Source organism: Takifugu rubripes, chromosome 1 (assembly GCF_901000725.2).
Source record: "Takifugu rubripes chromosome 1, fTakRub1.2, whole genome shotgun sequence".
NCBI classification, from domain to species: Eukaryota; Metazoa; Chordata; class Actinopteri; order Tetraodontiformes; family Tetraodontidae; genus Takifugu; species Takifugu rubripes.
In genome coordinates, this window is record NC_042285.1 from 24,935,300 (window position 1) to 24,957,313 (window position 22,014).

Sequence of the window (22,014 nt, forward strand, 5' to 3'; positions counted from 1 at the left end):
TGCTTGCACCAGGCCCTAGTTTTCTGAGTGATAGCAGTTGTGTGCTTGATAGGACAGAAAACTCTTCTGGAATGTGGGCTAATTAGGATTGGTTTGATGATTCCTGTGCTAGGCGACATATATCCTCTCTTGGAATTTCAAGATCCTGATGGTTAGACAGAGACAACCGTTTGGAGAGTTGATTGGAGGATTGGTGTGTAAAGTCCGGTGCCAGTTAACGAAGTGATAAAACAGCCTGTAGTTCGCAACAATTCCTTTTGCTAAACTGCCTGTAGTTTGCCACAAACTGGACCATCGTTGCTCAGTGGTTATTTGGCCATCACCAGTAGTTGTTGTGGCCGAGTGGTTAAGGCGATGGACTAGAAATCCATTGGGGTCTCCCTGCGTAGGTTCGAATCCTGCCAACAACGTATGTTTTTAAACGGTTCAGTGAGATCGAACAGCACACTCATTCAATTCAGCATATATCGAGGTTGAGCATTGGTCATCATCTCGGTGATACAAACCCCGCAGTTCAGACCGCTGCTTGCACCAGGCCCTAGTTTTCTGAGTGATAGCAGTTGTGTGCTTGACAGGAAAGAAAACTCTTCTGGAATATGGGCGTATTAGGATTGGTTTGATGATTCCTGTGCTAGGCGACATATATCCTCTCTTGGAATTTCAAGATCCTGATGGTTAGACAGAGACAACCGTTTAGAGAGTTGATTGGAGGATTGGTGTATAAAGTCCAGTGCCAGTTAACGAGATGATAAAACTGCCTGTAGTTCGCAACAGTTCCTTTTGCTAAACTGCCTGTAGTTTGCCACAAACTGGACCGTCATTGCCGAGTGGCTATTTGTAAACCTGAAGTAGTTGTTGTGGCCGAGTGGTTAAGGCGATGGACTTAAAATCCATTGGGGTCTCCCTGCGTAGGTTCGAATCCTGCCAACAACGTATGTTTTTAAACGGTTCAGTGAAACCGAACAACACGCTTATTCAATTCAGCATATATAGAGAAAGTGAATTGGTCATCAACTCGCTGACCCCCGCAGTCCACACCGCCCAATACCCCAGTTTTCTTCGTGATAGCAGTTGTCTGCTTGAAAGGAAAGAAAGCTCTTCTGCAATATGCACTCATTAGGATTGGTTTGATGATTCCTGTGCTTGGCGACATATATCCCCTCTTGGAATTCCAAGATCCTGACGGTTAGACAGAGACAGCTGCTAAAACCAGTTGGAGAAGTGAGTGGAGGGTTGGTTTATAAAGTCCGGTGTCAGTTAAAGAGGTGATAAAACAGCCTGTAGTTAGCAACAGCTCCTTTTGCTAAACTGCCTGTAGTTTGCCACAAAGTGGACCATCGTTGCTCAGTGTTTATTTGGTTATCACAAGTAGTTGTTGTGGCCGAGTGGTTAAGGCGATGGACTAGAAATCCATTGGGGTCTCCCTGCGTAGGTTCGAATCCTGCCAACAACGTATGTTTTTAAACGGTTCAGTGAGATCGAACAGCACACTCATTCAATTCAGCATATATCAAGGTAGAGCATTGGTCATCATCTCGGTGATACAAACCCCGCGGTCCAGACCGCTGCTTGCACCAGGCCCCAGTTTTCTGAGTGATAGCAGTTGTGTGCTTGACAGGAAAGAAAACTCTTCTGCAATATGGGCGTATTAGGATTGGTTTGATGATTCCTGTGCTAGGCAACATATATCCTCTCTTGGAATTTCAAGATCCTGATGGTTAGACAGAGACAACCGTTTAGAGAGTTGATTGGAGGATTGGTGTATAAAGTCCAGTGCCAGTTAACGAGGTGATAAAACTGCCTGTAGTTCGCAACAGTTCCTTTTGCTAAACTGCCTGTAGTTTGCCACAAACTGGACCATCGTTGCTCAGTGTTTATTTGGTTATCACAAGTAGTTGTTGTGGCCGAGTGGTTAAGGCGATGGACTTGAAATCCATTGGGGTCTCCCTTCGTAGGTTCGAATCCTGCCAACAACGTATGTTTTTAAACAGTTCAGTGAGACCGAACAGCACACTCATTCAATTCAGCATATATCAAGGTAGAGCATTGGTCATCATCTCGGTGATACAAACCCCGCGGTCCAGACCGCTGCTTGCACCAGGCCCCAGTTTTCTGAGTGATAGCAGTTGTGTGCTTGATAGGACAGAAAACTCTTCTGGAATGTGGGCTAATTAGGATTGGTTTGATGATTCCTGTGCTAGGCGACATATATCCTCTCTTGGAATTTCAAGATCCTGATGGTTAGACAGAGACAACCGTTTGGAGAGTTGATTGGAGGATTGGTGTGTAAAGTCCGGTGCCAGTTAACGAAGTGATAAAACAGCCTGTAGTTCGCAACAGTTCCTTTTGCTAAACTGCCTGTAGTTTGCCACAAACTGGACCGTCGTTGCTCAATGGTTATTTGGTCATCTTAAGTAGTTGTTGTGGCCGACTCCACTTCTTCAACCACTTCTTTCTAAATGAGGCGAGATGAGCTTTCGCCATATGATTATTCCTAACTTCCTTCTCTTAAGGATTAGACTGAAGCTTGAAAACACATTTTGGCTTTTTAACATAAAACACTCCCATACTTTAAACAAAAATTTGGTTTCAAGTGTATTTCTCTATGGAAAGGTGCGGTCCTCTCAATCATCCACAACTTCCCACCTGTTCCATGACACAAAAGTATATAAATGAACCCCCCACACACACATACACACCACCCCCCTCAACCACACCAGCCTGGAGGAGAAACACACCTTTCTCTCTTGCAGAGTTCATAAATGATACAGGTTGGGGTCAGCTGCCTCACAAACAACTTGGTCTGGTCAACCTGGAAAATGAAGACAGACTACATCTCCTGTCTGCAGCGTAGCCTAGATAACATCTCTCCCGATATAGTTCTCCTTCTCGCTGCTGGCTATTTCACTAATTTCATAGAAGTGCCTGCTGTCACTCACAGGGAGCACGCCCTACAAACCTCATTAAAGGATCCACTCGCTGCATTGAAGGTGACACTGCAGGATGCACAGCTATCATAACATATACACATCAGGACAATCTCAGCAATTTTCCCATTTGTTTCCAAGAAATTGGGGGTTAACCGTTAAAATAAAGGCTGTCATTTAATTCCTATTCATTCCAAAACAACCTTTTTAACTGCGTTACTCTCACACTGCAAATAAGATATTATCTAAGTGACAGAGCCTTTGTGTTTCCAAATGTCCTCACACGGAGCCGTATCGATTTTTATTCGCTTCCGTCCTCGCTGACCTTTAAAGGTTTGGTTTCATGGTGGTGTGGAGCGCTGAAAAGGCTGCCTCCATATAAAGCCAAATAAAAACATCAGTCGGCAGCAACGGTGTGTACAAGCTTTAGTTATCGCTTGGATACATGCCTTAGTGTCACACACTGGAGGAAACTTTCTGGAATTTTCCCCTTTTTTAGTTTTTTCCCCCCTCTTTCACTCTCCGCTAAGGTAATTGGTATGCTCGTCCCCAATTTGTGCGACTGGAACTGCAGCATTTTCAAAGAAAAGCTTGCGTGATTACACTGTCAGCTTCATTTCTCTCTCGTGGAAACAGGACAAAGCAAAACTTTTCTGGGAAAATACGTTATTTCCTATGTGTACCAAACAGCGGCGTGTTTATTCTTTTATAGACATTTCAACTTGTGCAGACTCATATGTGGTCTGACTCATGGTTCTTCAAATAGTGTAGCTATACGCAACGTTTTCAATAAGGTGACCCAACTTTGTCTCGTATTGTTACATCATGCTATCAACATTTATTTCAACACCCAAAACTTCCTGACAGAAACGTTCTTGACCTGCTTGCGAAACACGATGACACAGACTTAGCAATAGCTGTCCTAACATGGCAGCTAATAGGTAGCTAATAGCCTGCTAAATACACTGCTGCTGCCCAAATTTACTCCATGCTTGTTCTCCAACGGGTACACACACGAAGAAGCTACTATTGGGAAGAAATCTGGGCATGTTAATCAGAATTCTCCTAATCAGATAACTGAAGATAAAGCATATCGGATCATCCTATTTACATGATCACTTCAATTAGTTGATAACTCCAGAAATGGGATTATTACTGGCCTACTGTTGGGGGGGGGGGGGGGGCATCTGTAGAGCACCTAGAGAGTGTTGAATGTTATAGATTTGTTGCAAATAAAGTGGAGTATAATGTAAAACAGTCAAAATGTAAATAATGTTCAACTAAGAGACACATCTGCACTGCATTCGTCCCTGTACCGACCCATTTATTTTTATTTATTTTACATCATATCTGACCTCCTGGGACCCAAACGATTTCTTTCATCCATAAAAAATTGAGGGGTTATAAAGTGTCAATAATATATGGATTTATGCTGATTCCAGAAGCCCACACGACACATGCAACCATATCTCTGTAGTTTTGTCGAAACATAAATATGCTAATTTGCACTGCAGAAATATTTGCCCTCACTCGAATGTCATTTGAAATTCACATGAGTGGATGTGTGAGAGAACAACATTCTTGTTTTTTTTTTGAACTGCTAACCCGTGTTTATTACACATTTAACTGTATTTTTTCTGCAGCATTTATCTTTTATTCACTTATTTATCATTGGTGGGACAATTCATTTTACAGACAAGAGGCTATAAACAGGTCCAACCAGACCCGACCAGAACCGAGTACCCAAGACAGAATCACAAGTTCAACATGTTTTCTTCTGTTCGGAGGTCCAATGGCAGCAGGGACGAACGAGTCTGAGACCTAATGTTCTCCTGCTCAGCACAATGAATCTGTGGACCTAAGGCTGCAACAGAGTCTCTAAAGAAGGGATCAATTAATCAATCAATTAATTATTACATGAAAGCATTTAAGAAAATGTTTCTGAGATATCTTTAACTGGAAACAAAGTGGTATTGCTCCACAGAACACATTAAACTGCTTTTATAGAGGAAATCAACTATGATGATTTGAACAGAAATAAATGCTACAATTACCAAATAAAGCATGATTTCAGTGTTTATTTCTCCTCAACAACAATAGAAAATGGCTGAAATAACTGTTAACACACACACGCACACACACACACACACACAGAGTTTATAATGAAACAATTTTACATTTTTCTGTGACCTCATTCTGAAACAGGTTGTTAGCATGTGGACAGAATGCATTACAGTACGACCCGTTGGGAAAATAATTGATCTATATTTATTATAGAAATATGAACAGTGCTAATAAATAGCCTCCACCTTGTTTTTGTTCTTCATAGACGGCTCAGAAAAGAAGAAGATCGAATAGGTCTTTTGACAGACGTGCAGTCTAAATGGATTTTTTCATTTCTGTGGTAATTGTTTCATTACTGTATGCAATCATACATTACAAGTTGGGGGAAAGTGCTTGTATAAAACCCCACGAGGAGCCAGAATAAGAGAAGAGAAGGTGGCAGGGAAAATCGATGCAGTGAGGGAGGTGCACCAACTATATATATTACAAATTCATTCCTCCCTCAGCGGCTCAGAGCTCCATGACTGCCTGCAATCAGGAGGAATGAGCTGCTCGGTGACTTTTGTCTCCGTGCCCAGCACCTACTCATTAAAATCACAGTTCACAGTAATGGGCGGCCAGTTTGTGTGGTGGCAGGTGTGGGTGGCACACTTTGTATGCAGGCTGAGTGTGCAATAAGTTACACAAGTGCACACGTCCTCCTCTTCCCACCTTTAATTACTCACATGCATGCATGCTGTTATGTGCCAGGTGTCATGTGGATGCATATATAGATGCATTTATGTAAATAAAGGCCTGATGGGTGAATATGAAGTAGGTAGAGTCAGCTTGTAATTCTCCAGAAGCGCAGGAGCACGCTTCAGAGGCACCTCGGGAGCGGCTTAAAAGTTCTGTCTGCTGGGAATACGCAACAGTTTCAAAGTCAAGAAAGGCTCAAACAGCCAAAGTTAAAGGATCCTACATCATTGTTGCGTAAGAGCTGCTTCTCTGCCTGGAATCCTCTGAATTCTACAAAGCAAAGGGTCCTTCATACAGTCAGCTGTGAAGAGTGCCGCTTGTGGCTCCTCGACATGTCTTACCCACAATCCTTTGCAGACAAAGGTGACTCTTTCAGGAATGGTGGCCGCAATGGCTGGAATATCACCTGGAAGTTGTGGGCTGTTGAAAACCATTTCCAACCCTGTATCAGCTTTGATTTTTGCAAATAATTTCAGGGGGCTAAAAAAAGACATTGAGAACTTTGTTGAAGCACCAACAGTTACAACCTCGTATTGTTTTGGGAATATTCTGAGACTCCCGTCTGCAGATCCTCTCCAGCTCTGTCAGATTTCACATGTTTAATAGTCTCCCTGTCTCACCTGCTAACCCCCCCCCCCCCCCCCCCCCCCCCCCCCCACACACACACACACACACCATGATGTTGACATAGACTCATGTACATTTATAAAAATTGCTACCTTCAAATCTTTAAAAGGAGCAATATTCACTCTGATGTCACGCTGTGGATGGAGGGGAGACGCGTAATGGCCACACTACTTAACATTTGGTGAAGATCTCACTTTATTCCTAAATATTGATTCAGACCTGGCAGTTTCAAGACTCTTCTGGAACATCTCGTAGAACTCAAATGCAAATCTCGGAGACTTCTACGACCTCTTGTTGCTCACTTTGATGTCTTTTGACAGAAGGAGGAGACGATCTGACAGGAGGCCACACTCAGCAATGGCAGACTCGAAAACAGAGGCGCTTTTACAGACTATTAATGTGATGCTTAAATATGCAGCTTTCCCGCCCTACGTAAAGGCACAAAGATCAGAATACTTAATCGAACCCGAACCTCAACAAATCAACAACACTGGGCAGCAGCTCTGCTTCTGAAAACTCCTCGTGGGGGGCGAAGCAGCATCGGGGAGGGCTAAAATTTGCATTAAAGCTAAAAATATTTCCCTCCTGGTGGAACCAAGGCTTCAAAATACTAAAACAAAGATGAATAAATCGTGGTTTACTATACAGATCCCCCAGTGATGCGAGATCTTCAGTTAGCAGCCCACTCATTTGTGTAAACGAGAAGAAAATGGGACGAAATCAACAACAAAAATCGGAGATTACGGAGGTATATCACAGCCTGGAGGATGTTTCCTCCTAACCAAATGTTAAAATCAACCCGTGAGGGCAGTGGCAGCTCCATAAGAGTATCCGAACAGTCGGGAACTGTGGTTTTACCCTCACACAACATTGGAAGAGATCATATTTCAGTGTGGTGTTTTTAGGTGTGAGTGTCCACCGAGTGGTTTAACTTCACGATACTTCCTCCTTCACCACAGGCCATTACCCTCCGGCAAACTCTATTAGTTCCCGTGAGTGGGAAGAAAGGATAAAGCTACTTTCTCATCCATCCCAGCTAACATCCATCTGACAGAGCGCACGCTGAGATATTTATGATGGATATTTCATGGAGTAAATGGCTTTGCCTGAGAGTCTGATGCCCCATCCTCTTTTCATATGTACAAAGCAAATTAATTCAGGAAAAATAAAGTGTGCGATAGAACTTTTCCGCATGGAAAAAAAACTCCAAAGCTCAAATGCTACAGCGTGTTAGCTGAGCTGATAGTCTATTGTTTAGAGGATTGTTGGGGGCATCTTTTGGCTGAGTGCATTTGTCATGCGCTGCTTGTGTAATATGCGTTTGTGTCAACGATTTGACTTGTTAATAGTTAGAATGTCTAATCAATCTCACATTTTAGTCAGGAGAAACGCCAAGGATCGAGAAGAGTGACTGTTGCCGATGGGGAAACAGGAAGTGGTGATGTAGAGACCATGCGGAAGACCAGAGACAACGAGCGAAGACGGTCGCATGAATAAAAGTCGCCAGATTCTGTGGACACTTGTGCAGAATCTAATCGGCTGTTCAGTGTCAACAGATGATGTGGACACATGCAGATGTGCCTACTGGGCCCACCGCCGATCTGGCTTCCCTGACACAAGATCATGTTCTGATCATGGCAGTTTTAGCAGATGGAAGCGCGCCGCAGCTCTCTGTTCTCTCGCTTTTCACATTTAACAAACTTTTCAAACGACTTCCACGCTCTCTCTGTGACGTCCCTGCATGGTCTTTCATGCATCTCACGCTGCACCCTTACTGTGCATGGACTGGTTATTATCTGGTCATCTGCCCACATGCACTTTTAACTGGATGAGGATGTGTTTTTATTACTTTTTGGCATGTTTGTGTGTGTGCGTGCGTGCCCGTGTGTTCTTGCTACATATGGGGTACCATAGCGCTCATTCTGCATGCAAAGTGAGGACATGTTTGGTGAGTGAGGACATTATGGCTGGTGGCATCAAATTTAAAAGACAGTTTTAGGTTTCAGATGTGGTTTTAAGTTTCAGATTATAATTGGGTAGGGGGGGGGGGGGTACTTGGGATTGTTGGGGAGCTGGACAATGCATTGTATTTATGAAAAGTCCTTACAAAGGTATAGATACAAGGACATGTGTGTGTGTGTGTGTGTGTGTGTGTTTTTGTGTGTGTATGTGTGTGTGTGTGCGCGTTGTAATAGCAGATTCTACCATCTTGATGTCTGATGTCATTATTCCACTCTTAAGATTGTTTAATTGGTTTCACATAGCGATTTAACACCGAAGGCGACCACAACAAAGCCGAGTGCACAGAAATACAGAAACAGACTGTAACACTCCGCTGGGCACCTTAATCACTCTGAAATTAGTATTAGTTTAACTGTATAAGTGCAGATGAATCTATGGTCGTAATTATGGTTGATTGGCATTTTGTATCGCGTCTCAATCGGCAATCAAGCAAACAGCAACTGCAGTCGTTCAATAAATTTGGCAAAATTCGATAAACTATAATAAATCATTGCCCTTTATTTAAAACTAATCTCTTCAGACATATGGGTGGAGATTGTGCTCCTGATCAATGTACACGGAATTTATATAGCGTCAACGTCCAGTGAGGTTAAATCTCCATCTTCCTGATTAAATCACGTGTCTTTGAGCAAATAAATGAAAGTCCTAATTTGTGTTGGACTTTTTTTTAGAGCATCTTATTTGGAATTCACAGCCAGGCTTTTCCTCCGACTTCACAAAGTCCTCATTTGTCCGCTGGAGCGTAGCCCTACTGTACAGCTCCTGCTTCCCACATAAAGCTGTGTTTGATCTGGTGAGCGAAGCGGAAGCGTTAAGAAATGTTAGCACCATGGCTTCTGAGAGCGAGTGAAGGTGCGTATGTAGTAGCTCAGCTGTGGAGATCAGCCAGATAACCAAGCTAATATGAGGGTTTGAACCCCTGTCCTGTGAGGGACGACCGACTGATCACCAGTTAACTCCTGGATAGTTTGGTGGTAGATTAATTTGTCCTGTCCTGTTCCAGAGGGGTGTAACTGCTGCTAACACATATAAACACACAATTCTACGATAAAAGGAACTGATATTGATGTGATTGTTTTATTTTAGGAGGGTCATTTTTGATTCCAGAATTACTCCCTACATCTCCAATTTGATCAAAGGTTTACAAATCTTTTTTTTTTGTTTAACACATTATAGTAATATGCTTTTCGGTGTGTTTCCTCACTCATTGTCCTGCGCCGGATTTAATCTTTTTCCCGATCACATTGTTTTAATTTGGTATTTTCACTAAACTCCTCCCAGGACGGGGAGGATGCAAATTAGTTTTTCAACGTAGGAACGCTCCGAACGCTCGACGGACTACCAACATTAATAAACTCTTTTCTTTTACTGGCAGAAACTGTAAAATATCCGGTGGCAGTTTGGGGCTCGGACGCCCAGTTAGAACACACACGATTTCCATGTGTGTCCTCTGACATACAACCCACACAGGCTGATGAACTGGAGGGCTTTGGGCCATTAGCTGGCATAAATGTTAACACTAACGGAAGAGCTATAGCTAAATGCAAATGTCCATGTTGAGGTGTGGAAAAGAAGCTGTGAATTACATGACATTATTAATTCACTGGGCGTCTCCTACATGCTTCACATTTACTCTCCTGTGACAAAACTCACCTCTCCAGAAAAGCACCTCTTCTTAATTACATTCATGACCCTTTTCAGCACGTTCGCACTTGAATTCCATGATTCTTTTACTATTCTGGGTTGACTGTAGAATCCGTCTTGGTGCTAAGGATGAAGAATAGACTCTTGGCCAAGTGGCACATTTACAGCGTTGTTTATTAATGTTCGCTGTCCTCATTAAATCGGCAGACATAGGAATAAATATACCCGCCGCTTTAGGATGGGGCTAATGTCTGTTCCGGTGCACTGCAATGTGATTTTGTTTTTTTCCCCCTCCAAACAGGTTTAATAATCTTTAGTGGAAGGTTTGTTTAAGGAGAACTGTACAATTTTGTGTTTATCTTATTAGAATGACAAATGGGTTGAGGTTAAGAGTGTTTGTTTCAAGTTCTCAGGGTGTTTGTTTAACATGAAAGTTTCTTTTTGCTACGACACATGACTCCAGTCATTGAAAATGTTGTTCCAGGACCGATGGGTGTGGCCCAGGTTGCTTTTGTTTAATCTAAAAGAAACATGGACTGTGGATTCTGCAAGTAAAGCTCCATCTCGAACCTTATCTGCAGCAGAAGAGGCTTAACAATGGGCGGAACAATTTCCTCCACAGTCTCTGACTCATTTATCTCTGTATTAGCCTGATGGAATACCTGACCTGGAATCACTGACGTCCATGCAGACATCATGAGTGGAGGGTCAGCCTAAGTGCAGCCTAGCCGCTAGCTAAAGGGTAATTAGATTTCTGACTTGCTGAAATGTACACCATCTCCTGAGAGGGTATTCTGTAATAACACTTTCGACTGTATCAGATATCTGATGATTGATCTTTTTTAATGCCATGATTAGCCTAAAGTTTTAATAAATCCTCAATTTTTGTAAATCTAGAGGCCGACTTTGTATCACGCGGAACATTTACAGCAATAATGCAACTAGTGCTGAAAGATGACCCACGTGCACAAGTGTGTTCATGATTGAAAGGGTGTATGTGTGTTTGGTGAGACATGCACTAGCCAAATCATTGTTACAGCGCCTCATCACGCTGTGATTGAAGCCGCTGACATGCTTGTGTGACACGTCCTCTGTGCTACTTTAGGGGGGGGGGGTTATTTTAAACTACGGCTGATTTTAGGTTCTTGAGCACTGCAATCAGCACAAGTTCACTGTTCATCATGACAATTGCAGTTGTTCTAATTTGCTTCAGACCTCCTCAAAACTTTTTGGGGGGCTTTCAGCTCATCATTTAACTGCTGCTCCTCGATTCCTCTCTCCGGCTGGACCGCTGTCACCTCCATCCCCGTCCGCCTCTCCGCTTTCACTCCTCCCACCAGGGACGTGTGTTTTTCACTCGTTGCATTCGCTTGTCAGCAGAAATACGCAGGCTTTAATGGATGGCTTTCAGCAAATATTGGTGGGACAATGGGAAATGGGCCAGGGAAAAACCGATTAAACTGGTATATGGATACAATACTACCAGTGTAGTTTCCAACAGGACACGCACTTTTTTCAGAACGTATCTGAGGCAGCTGTAGGTGCAAACATCTTTATGGCTGCTGAATTATTGCCCAATACAAACATTTATCAAGAGAGCATCTTTGAAACCTCAACACATGCCAAAGAACAAGGCAAAATGTCCGTCCGAGGACAAGGGTTGGCATTCTCACAAGGTTTACTGCCAAATATTGCTATCCTGTGAGCCCTCTTTTACTCCCAACAATGCCCGAAGAAAATATATCTTTTCTGCTGGATGCTTGACTGTATTAATCTGCCACTCTATCGCTTTGGCTGCCTGCTGCTCGGCACTGGGCAGTTTGAGTACAATGGGTTTATCAGAGCGTTCCTGCTGTAAATGGCTGCCTGCAGGAGTTGAAGAGACTCCTCTTTTTTCTTGTTTGCTCACAGGACGGACTGGAATACGTGGCCGGCTGTAAAAGCAACACAGGAAACAAGAGGAGAGTGGAGTTAATGTCCTGGACAGGGTACTTTGATTAAATAATTGAGAGCCAATTATCTGGCACTGATTGTTGAGAAGCTTGGAGATATAAATATATATAATTTTGACATTTGGGGGTCTTGACCTGGGAGTATATAGAGTAGGGATAAACGTAGTTTAGCCAAGGTTACAGATGGGTTGAAATTGGATTAAAAACGTGTGTGTTTGAGAGAAAGAGAGAGGGGGAGAGAGAGAGCCTTTTTTCTTCTATTTAACAACAAAATAAGAGAGAAAAACGCTTCTGTTTAAGTGTGCATTTGTGCGCGGCTGGTGTCATGAACCCCATTAGTGGTGACAAATGATAGCCATTCTCATGTAATGATCTTTAAGTAAAAAGCCTCAAATGCTTTATTTGTTTACAGGCAACAACAGCGTCGCTTCCTGAATATCATGAGGTCAAGAGTATTTATAGTGGTGGCAGGCCGGAACAGAAATGCCTTTGTTTCTTGGGCATAAAGGCTTTCTTTGCGCGTGGCTCGGTTCAAAGAGCTGCAGTGTTCATCCTGACGTTATTCCCACCCTCTCTAAGTTGCCGTGCCGCTGCACACATTCCAGGAATTTAATGCCAAGGTTGATCATCCAGTTGTTTCCATCCGTTCTTCCACATGACATTGCGTCCTAAACCCTCTGAATAATATTGGAATCTATTCGGGTTGGCTGCGGGGGGAGACAGACAGAAATAGCACCAGAGCCGGTTCAAAACGGGGCAATTATCACGGGCTGGGCTGGACGAATCGATTCTTGTGGACTTTTTAAAAGCTGCTGGCCAATTACAAAGGCAGGGAAGGCACCCTTTAACTCCCTGTCTGCGGCGCAGGCGACCGTTCCCAGGTCTGCCTACTTTCCCCCCTGAAATATTCTGTTGATCAGGAGGATCATCTCCTCTCTCCTCACCTCATACTGTGATTAACGTGATCACAAACGAGGCGGTGAGGTAGAGAGGAAGAGGGGAGAGCGAGACAAAGGGAGGGAGGGAGAGAGAGAGGGGGCAGAGATAGAGAGAGAGGAGGGAGAGAGGGAAGGAGGGAGGGAGGGAGTCATTGCGCCTGCGAACGCAGCGCACATACAGAGTGAACGGGAAGACCGCTCCGCTCCGCTGCTCGTTTCACCCGTGGATACTATTTCACAGAGCCGCCTCCGAACCCTTTCCGTGGGATACATCTTCAGCCGCCACCCTCCGGGTTTAAAGAGTGCCTCCTTTCAGTGTCACCCTCTGCTTTCCCATCACCCCCCCCCCCCCCCCCCCCTACTCATCCTCGAGCATCCTTCTCCCAAGCCCTCTTGTTTGCCTGCCAACTTTTCCATTCGACTCCATCCCACACGACCTCTTCCATCGCTCACTACCAATTCCTCATCCAGCCACCACCCCTCCTCTGATTGCAGCAACCTCCCTCGGATCGGGCGGAACTCACTCGGTACTGCTTCATGGGGCGCGCAGTGTCGCACGGAAAATGCTGCGTTGTTGGTCTCCTGTAAGCGCCCCGCTCAGCCTGCTGGGATTGGAGTTGTCTTTGCGCGTCTCTTCCCCACCTCGCCTGTGCCATCGGGACCAGTGAGATATGGGTCCGTGCGTGGTGGCGCAGGTACCGATCCAGGAGCCCCGGCGGCTGCGCCAGTGGAACGGGGCAGCGGGAGGCTGGTTCCGTATCACCCTCGTCTCGTTTCTCGCCACTTTACCTGTGGAGCAACTGCGCGCCTTCCCATCCTCCCTCAGCGACTGCCAGACGCCGACCGGCTGGAACTGCTCCGGTGAGAGTCTCCCTCACTCCCAGACGCGGCACATGGCTCACTTCTGTGTGCGCGCGTATGTGTGTGTCTGTCTGCGTCTGGAAGTGCGTTCGATGAGCGCGTCAAAGTTTAGAGGAACACTTCAACATATTGCTGTAAATGTGCGACGCGTGTGCGGGTTGTTTTGGCGCGTGCGGCGGGGCTCCCGCCTCTGGGGCGCATTGGGGAGACGCAGATGCCTTTTTGTTTAAATCATGTGCGTTTAACAGCGACGCGTTCACCGCAACGAATCATCGCGTAATTAACCCCCCCAAAAAGGCACACTTTATCAATTCCGTTACGGAAAGGTAAAATAATGGGTGCCTCCAAGTTAACGTGCGCCACAGTTATTCCAGACGCGGAACCTTTACGCGACACGACGACTTTTGACAGTGAGCGTAAAACCTTCGTGCTCAACTCCGCTTAAGTCGACGGCTTCAGCAATGTATCAGCACCCAAACCCGTCTGCACCAGTAGAGCTGGTTTTTATCAGCGTGTTGGGAATTATAGGTGTTTAATCTAGCCGCAGTTTGAATATAAACGCAGCCGACTGATTTATGGAGCACCGAGCTGTAAACTTGTGCTCCGTCCTCGGCGCGCAGAGCCAGGCGAGCAGCGGACCGGGCTCCAGAGCACGGAGCCTCGCCTCCCTCGGTAAATCAGCTCTTTGCCGCCATATATTTCTCCCGTCGCCTGTCCGAGCCCTTAAAATAGCTCCCGTCGCTTGCAGACATCCGCGGACTTTTGCAGCCCTGATATCATAATTGATCGACATCGGACGTCATGTGGGTGGAGGCGGATTTCAGATCACAAACATCTGAGATAGTTTTCCAGATTCTGGCTCCAGCACGCTGTCGGCTCATCTGCATAGCAAAGTTTGGATTTGTAGCAGTCGTAAGAATGGAATGAAATGGGACGAGTGGCGGGGGATTTGGGGGAAATTTGCTGTTGTTCTTTCAGCCTGCAACTTGGGGGGGGGGGGGGGGGTTATCAGGTTATAAAAATCACCATTAATCACCGTTAATTGTGTGCAGCAGAGGATTGAAGGAAACTCGGCTGTCTTGACAAGTGTTTGGACATTTGGTGCAAAAAATGGGAACCATTTAATGGTCCCAGCCTCATAAACATGATTAAAAAGTCTGTCAATATTTCAACACCAAGTGGCTGATTGACAGTCTTGAAAATGTTTTAATTAGAGTTGGCCAGGGACACAATTTAGATTAGTCTTAAGTGTTTCCTCTCCGCTGGAATAAAAACACATTATCTCTATTCCATAAATGGAATATTTGGTGATCAGTATTGTGAACAAAAATTAAAAACCTCTCAGTAATTAAAACAACAGCGACAACAACTAGAGGCTTAATTGTCCACTCTGTCCTACAAATTGAGCCATTTTTATCAACAGTAGCAGTGACAGTGAATGCTGTCACTGCTACTGTCAGGCCAGAGTGAATGCAACACAATGGAGATGTGTTCACGGTCCCTTAAATGTTAAGGCAGATAATTACAGGCAATAATTTGATGGAAGCACGGCACCGGCTTCAGCAGTGCTGCCTTTGTGTCAGCACCGAAGGAGAATCTGTTCTGCCAAAAAAAAGAGAAGGAAAAGGGAGGGGAGAGACAGTTTGACAAAGATTGGCTTTCTGTTGGTTTTGCATCTGTGGACGGTCGTGAACGGCCCTCATTCAGGACTCGAAGGCGGCGGGATAGTAGGCCTCAAATAGTCCCGAATCCATTTTATTTCCTGCTGTGTTGCGAGCGCAGAGGTGGATCAGCGGTGCTGTTGGTCCAACCAGTGTAACGGCAGGAAAAGGCAACCCAGCTGAAGCTGGAGGTAAAAACAAGAACTCAAGGAATGTGCGAATGTTTGAGTGGAGAAAGTGCAGAAAAGGGAAATTGATCCGTTCTTTCTGATGTGACGTGCGCGGTGGATTAGCTGCTGTCGTCAGGTACGGGGAATCAACGTGTCAAAGACAGCCTTCACAGCATTTAATAAAAGCTGACTGAGCTGTCAAACATTTTCTGGCAGCAGCCACAACATTACACATTAGGTGTTATCATTAAGAGTTCTCTCACATTTATAATTGTTTTTTTTCTCCCCCTCCAGATTCCAAACTTGGCAGCGTACATAATGAAACTCACACGACTTGTATTTTTTACCATTTTAAATGTCTACTGGCGTCTCTGCTGGTTTGCTGTCAACACGGTTAACGCAGGTTTTCTTTCTAATGCTCCTCACACATCACAGGGCAGAAACCCGGCTCAGACCCCAGCTCCGGCCTGGTGGACAGAGCCTTGACTATAGAACCTCTTCAGTTGCTCTCTGACACCGAGTGGGTTTGCATGGACAGCTTAGTGGAGCTATGGTGGCAGCTAAGCTGTTCTAGTGGACGATTGTCTCTGTCCCAGTAAACATGCACTGGAGTTTAAGGGATTTATAACTGAAATTATCGTTGCACCGGCTGTGATAGCTTTATACACTCGTTCAGCCTCTTAGTGTTCTGCTTGACATATGACAACACAGACTGCAACGTGCTAGCACGAAGCACGAGTGTGTCTCTTTAGGCGTCCTAAAAATGAAGTCCAGTCGTCAACGGTTGGGCCGGACTCTTCCGTTAATGCTCGTCTGGTTACCTTTTCATGTGTTGTTGGACTTCAGGGTTGGAATCCGACACAGAGCTCGGAGCGCGGAACACCGCGCCCCGTTCTAGTCGGGCCGGAGGGAATCAGCTGTCAGTCGCATTACCTGGGCGTGCTAACGCTAAAACGCCATTTTGTTTTGTTAAAACAATGTTTATTTTCACAATGAAAGTCCGGTTTTAGTCAGAATAGAGCAATACATTGTTTTGTGGTTTAGTGATCGTAGTGGTCGACGCGAATGTGTGGAATTTTATGTTTATCAGCCCAACTTTTGCCATATTTATCACAGTCAAAGCATTTGTGGCATTTTGCCTGTAAACTTTTGGCTCGAATCACTGACGCTAAGCGAGAAGCGTCTGTGTTGTCTTTAGTAGGTGGACAGGCAAAAAAAAAAGCAGCTATCTCTTTTTTAATATTTAACTGCGTTTAACGCAACCAGATTAGTGCTTCCGAGTCCATTCCTACCTTCAGTCACGGCCTCTTTTTCATTCAGATTTGCAGAGATTACACTGGGGCTCCCCTGTGAACGCCCACCCACCTCTTTATTTATTCTCTGATATTTCGCACTCCTCGTGAGGGAGAATGCCTTCGTTCAGAGGCCACAATCTGCCCTTCGCAGAGCTCTTGATGGCTTTTGTTAGCTATGAAAAGCGACGCAATGCTTTGATAGTTGGAATGGCAGGGATGAGCGTGGGCTACGCAAAGCTCCCAGTAAATCCCATCAAATGGGGTGAATTGCAAGTGGTCTGGAGAAAATAGGCCATTTGCCTCCAAGATTTGTTAATACGGGGGTCACATTTACTTCCTTCAAATCCTGCCCACCCTGGAACAAAGGCAGCAAGGGAACATGAAAAAGAATCTCGGTGGGAGGGGCCACAGGCTGCTAACGTTAGCCGCCATCCCGGGTTTTCAGTGCATAGTTGTGCAGCTCGGTTATATGTGACCATAGAAGGTCTAAAAGACCTTAAACCAGAATGATTGAGCTTACTGGGACACGATGATGATGTGATTGCTTTCAGGCCCACTGCCTTCTGCCTTTTAATATCCTTATGTAACGAGGGATTAACTGTACCTGACTCCGTGACAAACATTCGAAAACCTGTTGCAAATTAGACAAAACACCCAGAGAAAAAGGTCGAGAGCGGATGTTTCACCGCTGTGGTGGTTCGGCCTTCATTATTAATTTAGCCGATTTAATAATTGATCAGAACAATGCCTGAAACAGGGGGCAGGGCTCCTCTTCCTTTTTAGTGCTGGAAAATTCCAGGTAGCTGCTGTAGGTGGGTGGCAAATGCATTTGGTTGAGGCCTCGCCTTCTGTTAAGGAAGTGCTCCACTTGCCATCCTAATTGTTAGCACACAAACATCACCTTTTCAATATTTGATGTTCGCCAGCTTGTTTTCGTTAATTATTCAGCTGACTGTAATCTTCCCCTGGAACGGAGGGGCAGCGGCAGGAAGTGTAAGGTTTCCAGTCCTCTGACACGACCTAACCTCAGCTCCACGGCAGCCAGCTTCCAGGAACCGTTTATGGCACCATGGAGGGCGATTTCAATCGAACCAAGATGCTGGAAAAGACAGAATTTATGTGAGGTTTACACAATGATTCTATTAGCAGAGAGATGAAAACACAGAAGGCCGTGGGGTCATTTAGCGCCTGCGACTTCACGCGAGGGAAAGGGAGCGGTGACTCTGACTCTTGGGTGCAGTTCAGTCGGAGCGCGCGAAAACATTTGTCACTCAAAATTATGTTGTAATTTTGCTCCCACGAATATTTAAAAGATCTTGAACTGGATCGTTTCTTCCCAGATCCCATGTGCTCCAACCTGACCCAAAACAACTGTATTTTTTACCGCTTGTTTGCTCAGTCAGCTAAATGAAAGTCTAAATGCATGTCTTTAGACCTGACCTGTCACGTTCAGGTCAAGTGAGTGAGTGAATTGTAAATTGTGAGTAAATTGTGATTTGTGTGTGCTTGTAGTACCATATGTCTCCAGAGGGGGCGCTAGAATTGATCGAAATGGGGAGGGGGGAAAAAGGTGGCTTGAATGAAACACACCCATCGAAAAGAAGAGAAGGAACACATGCTGGGGATTGAGCTGTTACCACTTCCTGCAATATTTGCTCGCCCCTGAGGGGTCACGTGAGGCGCTCATTCAATGAACAAAAGCTGATGGATCACAGAATGGAAAAAAAAAATACAGAGGATCAATTGTAAAGATGTAATTACCCTTAGCCTTAAACATGTTAAATTAGCAGATATTAACGGAGTCCCTTGTATTTATTTCACCAAAGCAGGTTATCTCCCGTCACCTGCATGGCGACGAGCATGATTGTGATCCTAATAATATCCTCCGGAGAGGATTGTCAAAGGGGCAGGTGCCACCACAGTCGCCTCTCTTGTGGCTTTCCAGGCTGCTCGGGACGCCCCTCCAGTGTGGGCTTTGTGCCATTCCCACTCCCCCAGTGTCAAGACCTCTCATGTCACCGCTCTTGGGTCCGGTGATTGCATATTCGCACAGAGAGGTTGCGCTTTATGATCGTTCAGCGCCCGGGAAAATAGCAGGTTCATTTTATCATCGGCGCTCCTCTTCAGCGGGGTATTATTACATGCTTCCTCCATGCCAAGGATGGCTTTTTGAAGTCAAGAGGGACATCGGTTATTGCATTTAGCTTACAGAAGGTGTTGAGTCTCCAAGTGCCCATTATACTCAGACACGTGTGAAGAGGATTGTAAACTGGCGCTCTTTATCCAGGATAAACGGAGCAAAGATGAGGACGTTGCCATTAAAGTTTCCTTCAAGTCATAAAGACGAGCTTTTTAAGGACTTCATGCTTTTAGAGCCTAAAGAGTAGAGCTCTTTAGTATTAGCAGCAGCAACCCTGCAGATTAAAACTGCTCCAGAACAGATGATGGGGAATCGGAGAAGTGCTTTAATTACTCTAAGAAGGCCGCTGATTTGTCCTCAAAACTGATTTACAATCGAGCCAGATTTGACGTTTGTGCTCCCTATAGAAGCGGAACCGACTGCAGGAAAACAACTTCAATCCTGCTCAATCCACAATCAGGGAAATTTTGTTCTCACCGCAGGTGGCTTAAATAAGGTTAATTAGAAATAGCCTGACATTTAACTTTGAAGAGATACCCCCCCACCCCCCCACCGCCCCAGATGAGCGATGAGCATGTGCCGCATGTGTCGCTTGTTCAACCAATCAGTCACAGATGTCAAATACTTTGCGTGAATAGCAGCTGAGTTATAAGACATTTTCAAAATGCCGTAAAGCATGACCTGAAACAAATTGAGAACAAACTGTTTTGTGGATCTTTGAACACGAGTGATTAGCACGGAATGTTAGGGAGCTCAGGCAGCCGGGTCGCGCTGGTTCCTAGCTCAGTTAGCCGTCCTCTCATCCATGTGGGTCTGTTTTCTTTTATTCAATTAATGCAATCTCCGGCTGAATTATATTCAAGGGAAATTTGGCATTTCTGCTCCTGATACCTCGTAAGGACAATGGATGCAGTGTCGGATGGTTCGCAGCTTTGTCTGTGAAGGACAACACCCAGAGATATCAGCACACGGGCCAAATCGTAGCCAGATTCACGTGCGATAAAGGAAAACAGTGCTGAGGCAGAGGCTCCTCTCCTGCAATTATCACAGGTGGAGAAGATAAAGAAGATAAAGATGCTGTGTTGCCTTCACTTAGTGACGTTTAGAGATTATGTTGTTCTTGACAGGTGATCACACAGGTAGGACATTTCTGTGTGACTGATCTCAGATCAGCTGTTGATGTGAGATCGGCTGATCTCAGGTCGGTGTTGCTGAGTCACTGAGGAGCCTTGACCAAAGTCTGGTTTGATCCTCCAGGTTTCGATGACCGGGACACGGATCTGTTCCTGTGCGACACCAACACCTGCAAATTTGATGGCGAGTGCCTACGAATTGGAAACATGGTGACCTGCATTTGCGACTTTAAGGTAAGGCCTGTTTTTTCTGTCCTTTTTTATTTTCAGGCGGCTTCCTCTTTCATCCGTGCAGACGCAGAAGCGCTAGCGTCAATGCGGGAAGTTTGGGGGGGGGGGGGCGGGGCTTCCAGAAGCAAGGCCCATTATTGTTGGACACTAGCTTCAATTACAGGTGAAGCTTAAAAGAGTTTATAGCTGATTGTAAAAGGCCCTGTCTTGAATGCTGGACCACTCCTCTTATTCATAAACATCATGGCCGTTTAAGAGACCAGTGATTGGTCCACGTTAATGGCGTAAGTCTGGGGAAATGTGCTGCGCTTGATAATGACTCATACTTAACTTTAAGACCAGACTCCCCATAAAAAAGCCAGCAATCAGCCCGTCGCCTATTGATTTTGGAATAACGTTTGCATGCTGGCCGAGCGATAAATAAATCAAACTATAGAAAGTCCGGGTCGTGGCGCGTGATCTCATCCCTCGCCTTTTATCAGCGCGCCCTCATCGCAGCCAGGCACCAGGCGGGCTCGCGCTCAATCGGTCACCGGGTTTTTATCTCAATTCCGTACTTCCCTTGAAGCGCGCGTTAACAGAAGCCTGTAGATAAATGACATTACAGTTCCATTCCTCTTCAGGAGATCTTGCGCTGATATTGCTGTCACTGCGTGGCGCTCTTTATGCTCTCAGAAAACAGCAGGTCATCCAACAAGGCCGGGCTTAATGTGTCGGGTCTGAGGTCAGCGCGGCTATGTATCTGTTTGTTTGTTGCCGGCGTCGTAGCCTTTGCTTCATCAGTCAATAAACGTTGACCTTCCTTGCCCACTGCTTTTTGCCTCACCTTAAGCGATCAGTCGCTCTCAATCAGCGTCATATAAATAGGCCTCGGAATTTTTCTCCCGCTGGAAATAGCGGAGAAAAACGCATGGATTTACTGCGTTCCAGAAGGATAAAATATAGATGGACACATCTCACACATGCAAAAATAAGAGCAGAGCACGCAAGGGGCTCTGTGAAGAGGAAGTGATTCAACGTGGTCAATCAATGGGCACTATTCATTGCCAAGATGCATTAGATTCCCCTCACACTGATTCGCGTGAGCGCTTTCCCTCCCTGATTGAACTGAAACCTCTGCAGAGCGACACGCTGCAGCAATAAAAGTGCCAGCTCTTTTTTTTTTTTTAGCTAATGTCAAACTCTGATGGATTGCGAAACATTTCTTCATAATAGCTGATGGAAAGTGCTGTTATTCCCAGATTGTCTGTTTTGGTCGTAGCACAATAAATCTCCAAATAGTCCCACAGTCCTTCCTCCTTTGCATCAGTCATTGTCGGTTCAATGTCACTATTTTACTGTTTCATCACAGCAATTAATTTAAAGTGGCAAACGAACGTCGTTGGAGTTCTGCCGTGATGTTTGCTTGGGTCGGGGGGGGGGGGGGGGGTATATTCAGTGTTTATACAGGCTTGTGATGCTGAACGATATTTGGTTTGTAAAGTTACCTTTTGCAGGGTTCAGGTGTGTTTGGCATTTCACCCAAAATCAACTTATAGGGTTAAAGTTTGGCTAGCACGGTTCTGTAGGGGACCAGGCATCAGTGGAGGTTCCGGTTCAAGTCCCTGTTGC

At 45.2% G+C, this 22,014-nt stretch overlaps 1 protein-coding gene and 4 non-coding genes across 7 annotated transcripts in view; all 5 read left to right on the plus strand.

The window, feature by feature from the left end:
- Positions 1 to 328: 328 nt before the first annotated feature.
- Positions 329 to 410, plus strand: trnas-aga (transfer RNA serine (anticodon AGA)). The gene has a single exon. It is a non-coding gene; the product is annotated as a tRNA-Ser (tRNA).
- Positions 411 to 851: 441 nt separating this feature from the next.
- Positions 852 to 933, plus strand: trnal-uaa (transfer RNA leucine (anticodon UAA)). Its single transcript has one exon. It is a non-coding gene; the product is annotated as a tRNA-Leu (tRNA).
- Positions 934 to 1,371: 438 nt separating this feature from the next.
- Positions 1,372 to 1,453, plus strand: trnas-aga (transfer RNA serine (anticodon AGA)). Its single transcript has one exon. It is a non-coding gene; the product is annotated as a tRNA-Ser (tRNA).
- A 441-nt stretch (positions 1,454 to 1,894) lies between these two features.
- Positions 1,895 to 1,976, plus strand: trnas-uga (transfer RNA serine (anticodon UGA)). Its single transcript has one exon. It is a non-coding gene; the product is annotated as a tRNA-Ser (tRNA).
- An 11,074-nt stretch (positions 1,977 to 13,050) lies between these two features.
- tmeff2a (transmembrane protein with EGF-like and two follistatin-like domains 2a) overlaps positions 13,051 to 22,014 on the plus strand; it is a 64,600-nt gene continuing 55,636 nt past the window's right edge. Inside the window, exons 1-2 of one of the 3 annotated variants that reach the window (XM_011612119.2) lie at positions 13,051 to 13,773; positions 20,297 to 20,406. In XM_011612119.2, the coding sequence (XP_011610421.1) occupies positions 13,584 to 13,773; positions 20,297 to 20,406 (300 nt within the window). In that variant the 5' untranslated portion in view covers positions 13,051 to 13,583. Of the gene's footprint in view, positions 13,774 to 19,678; positions 20,179 to 20,296; positions 20,407 to 22,014 lie in introns of those variants that run through there. The other 2 variants (XM_011612128.2, XM_011612123.2) reach the window with 2 other exon arrangements.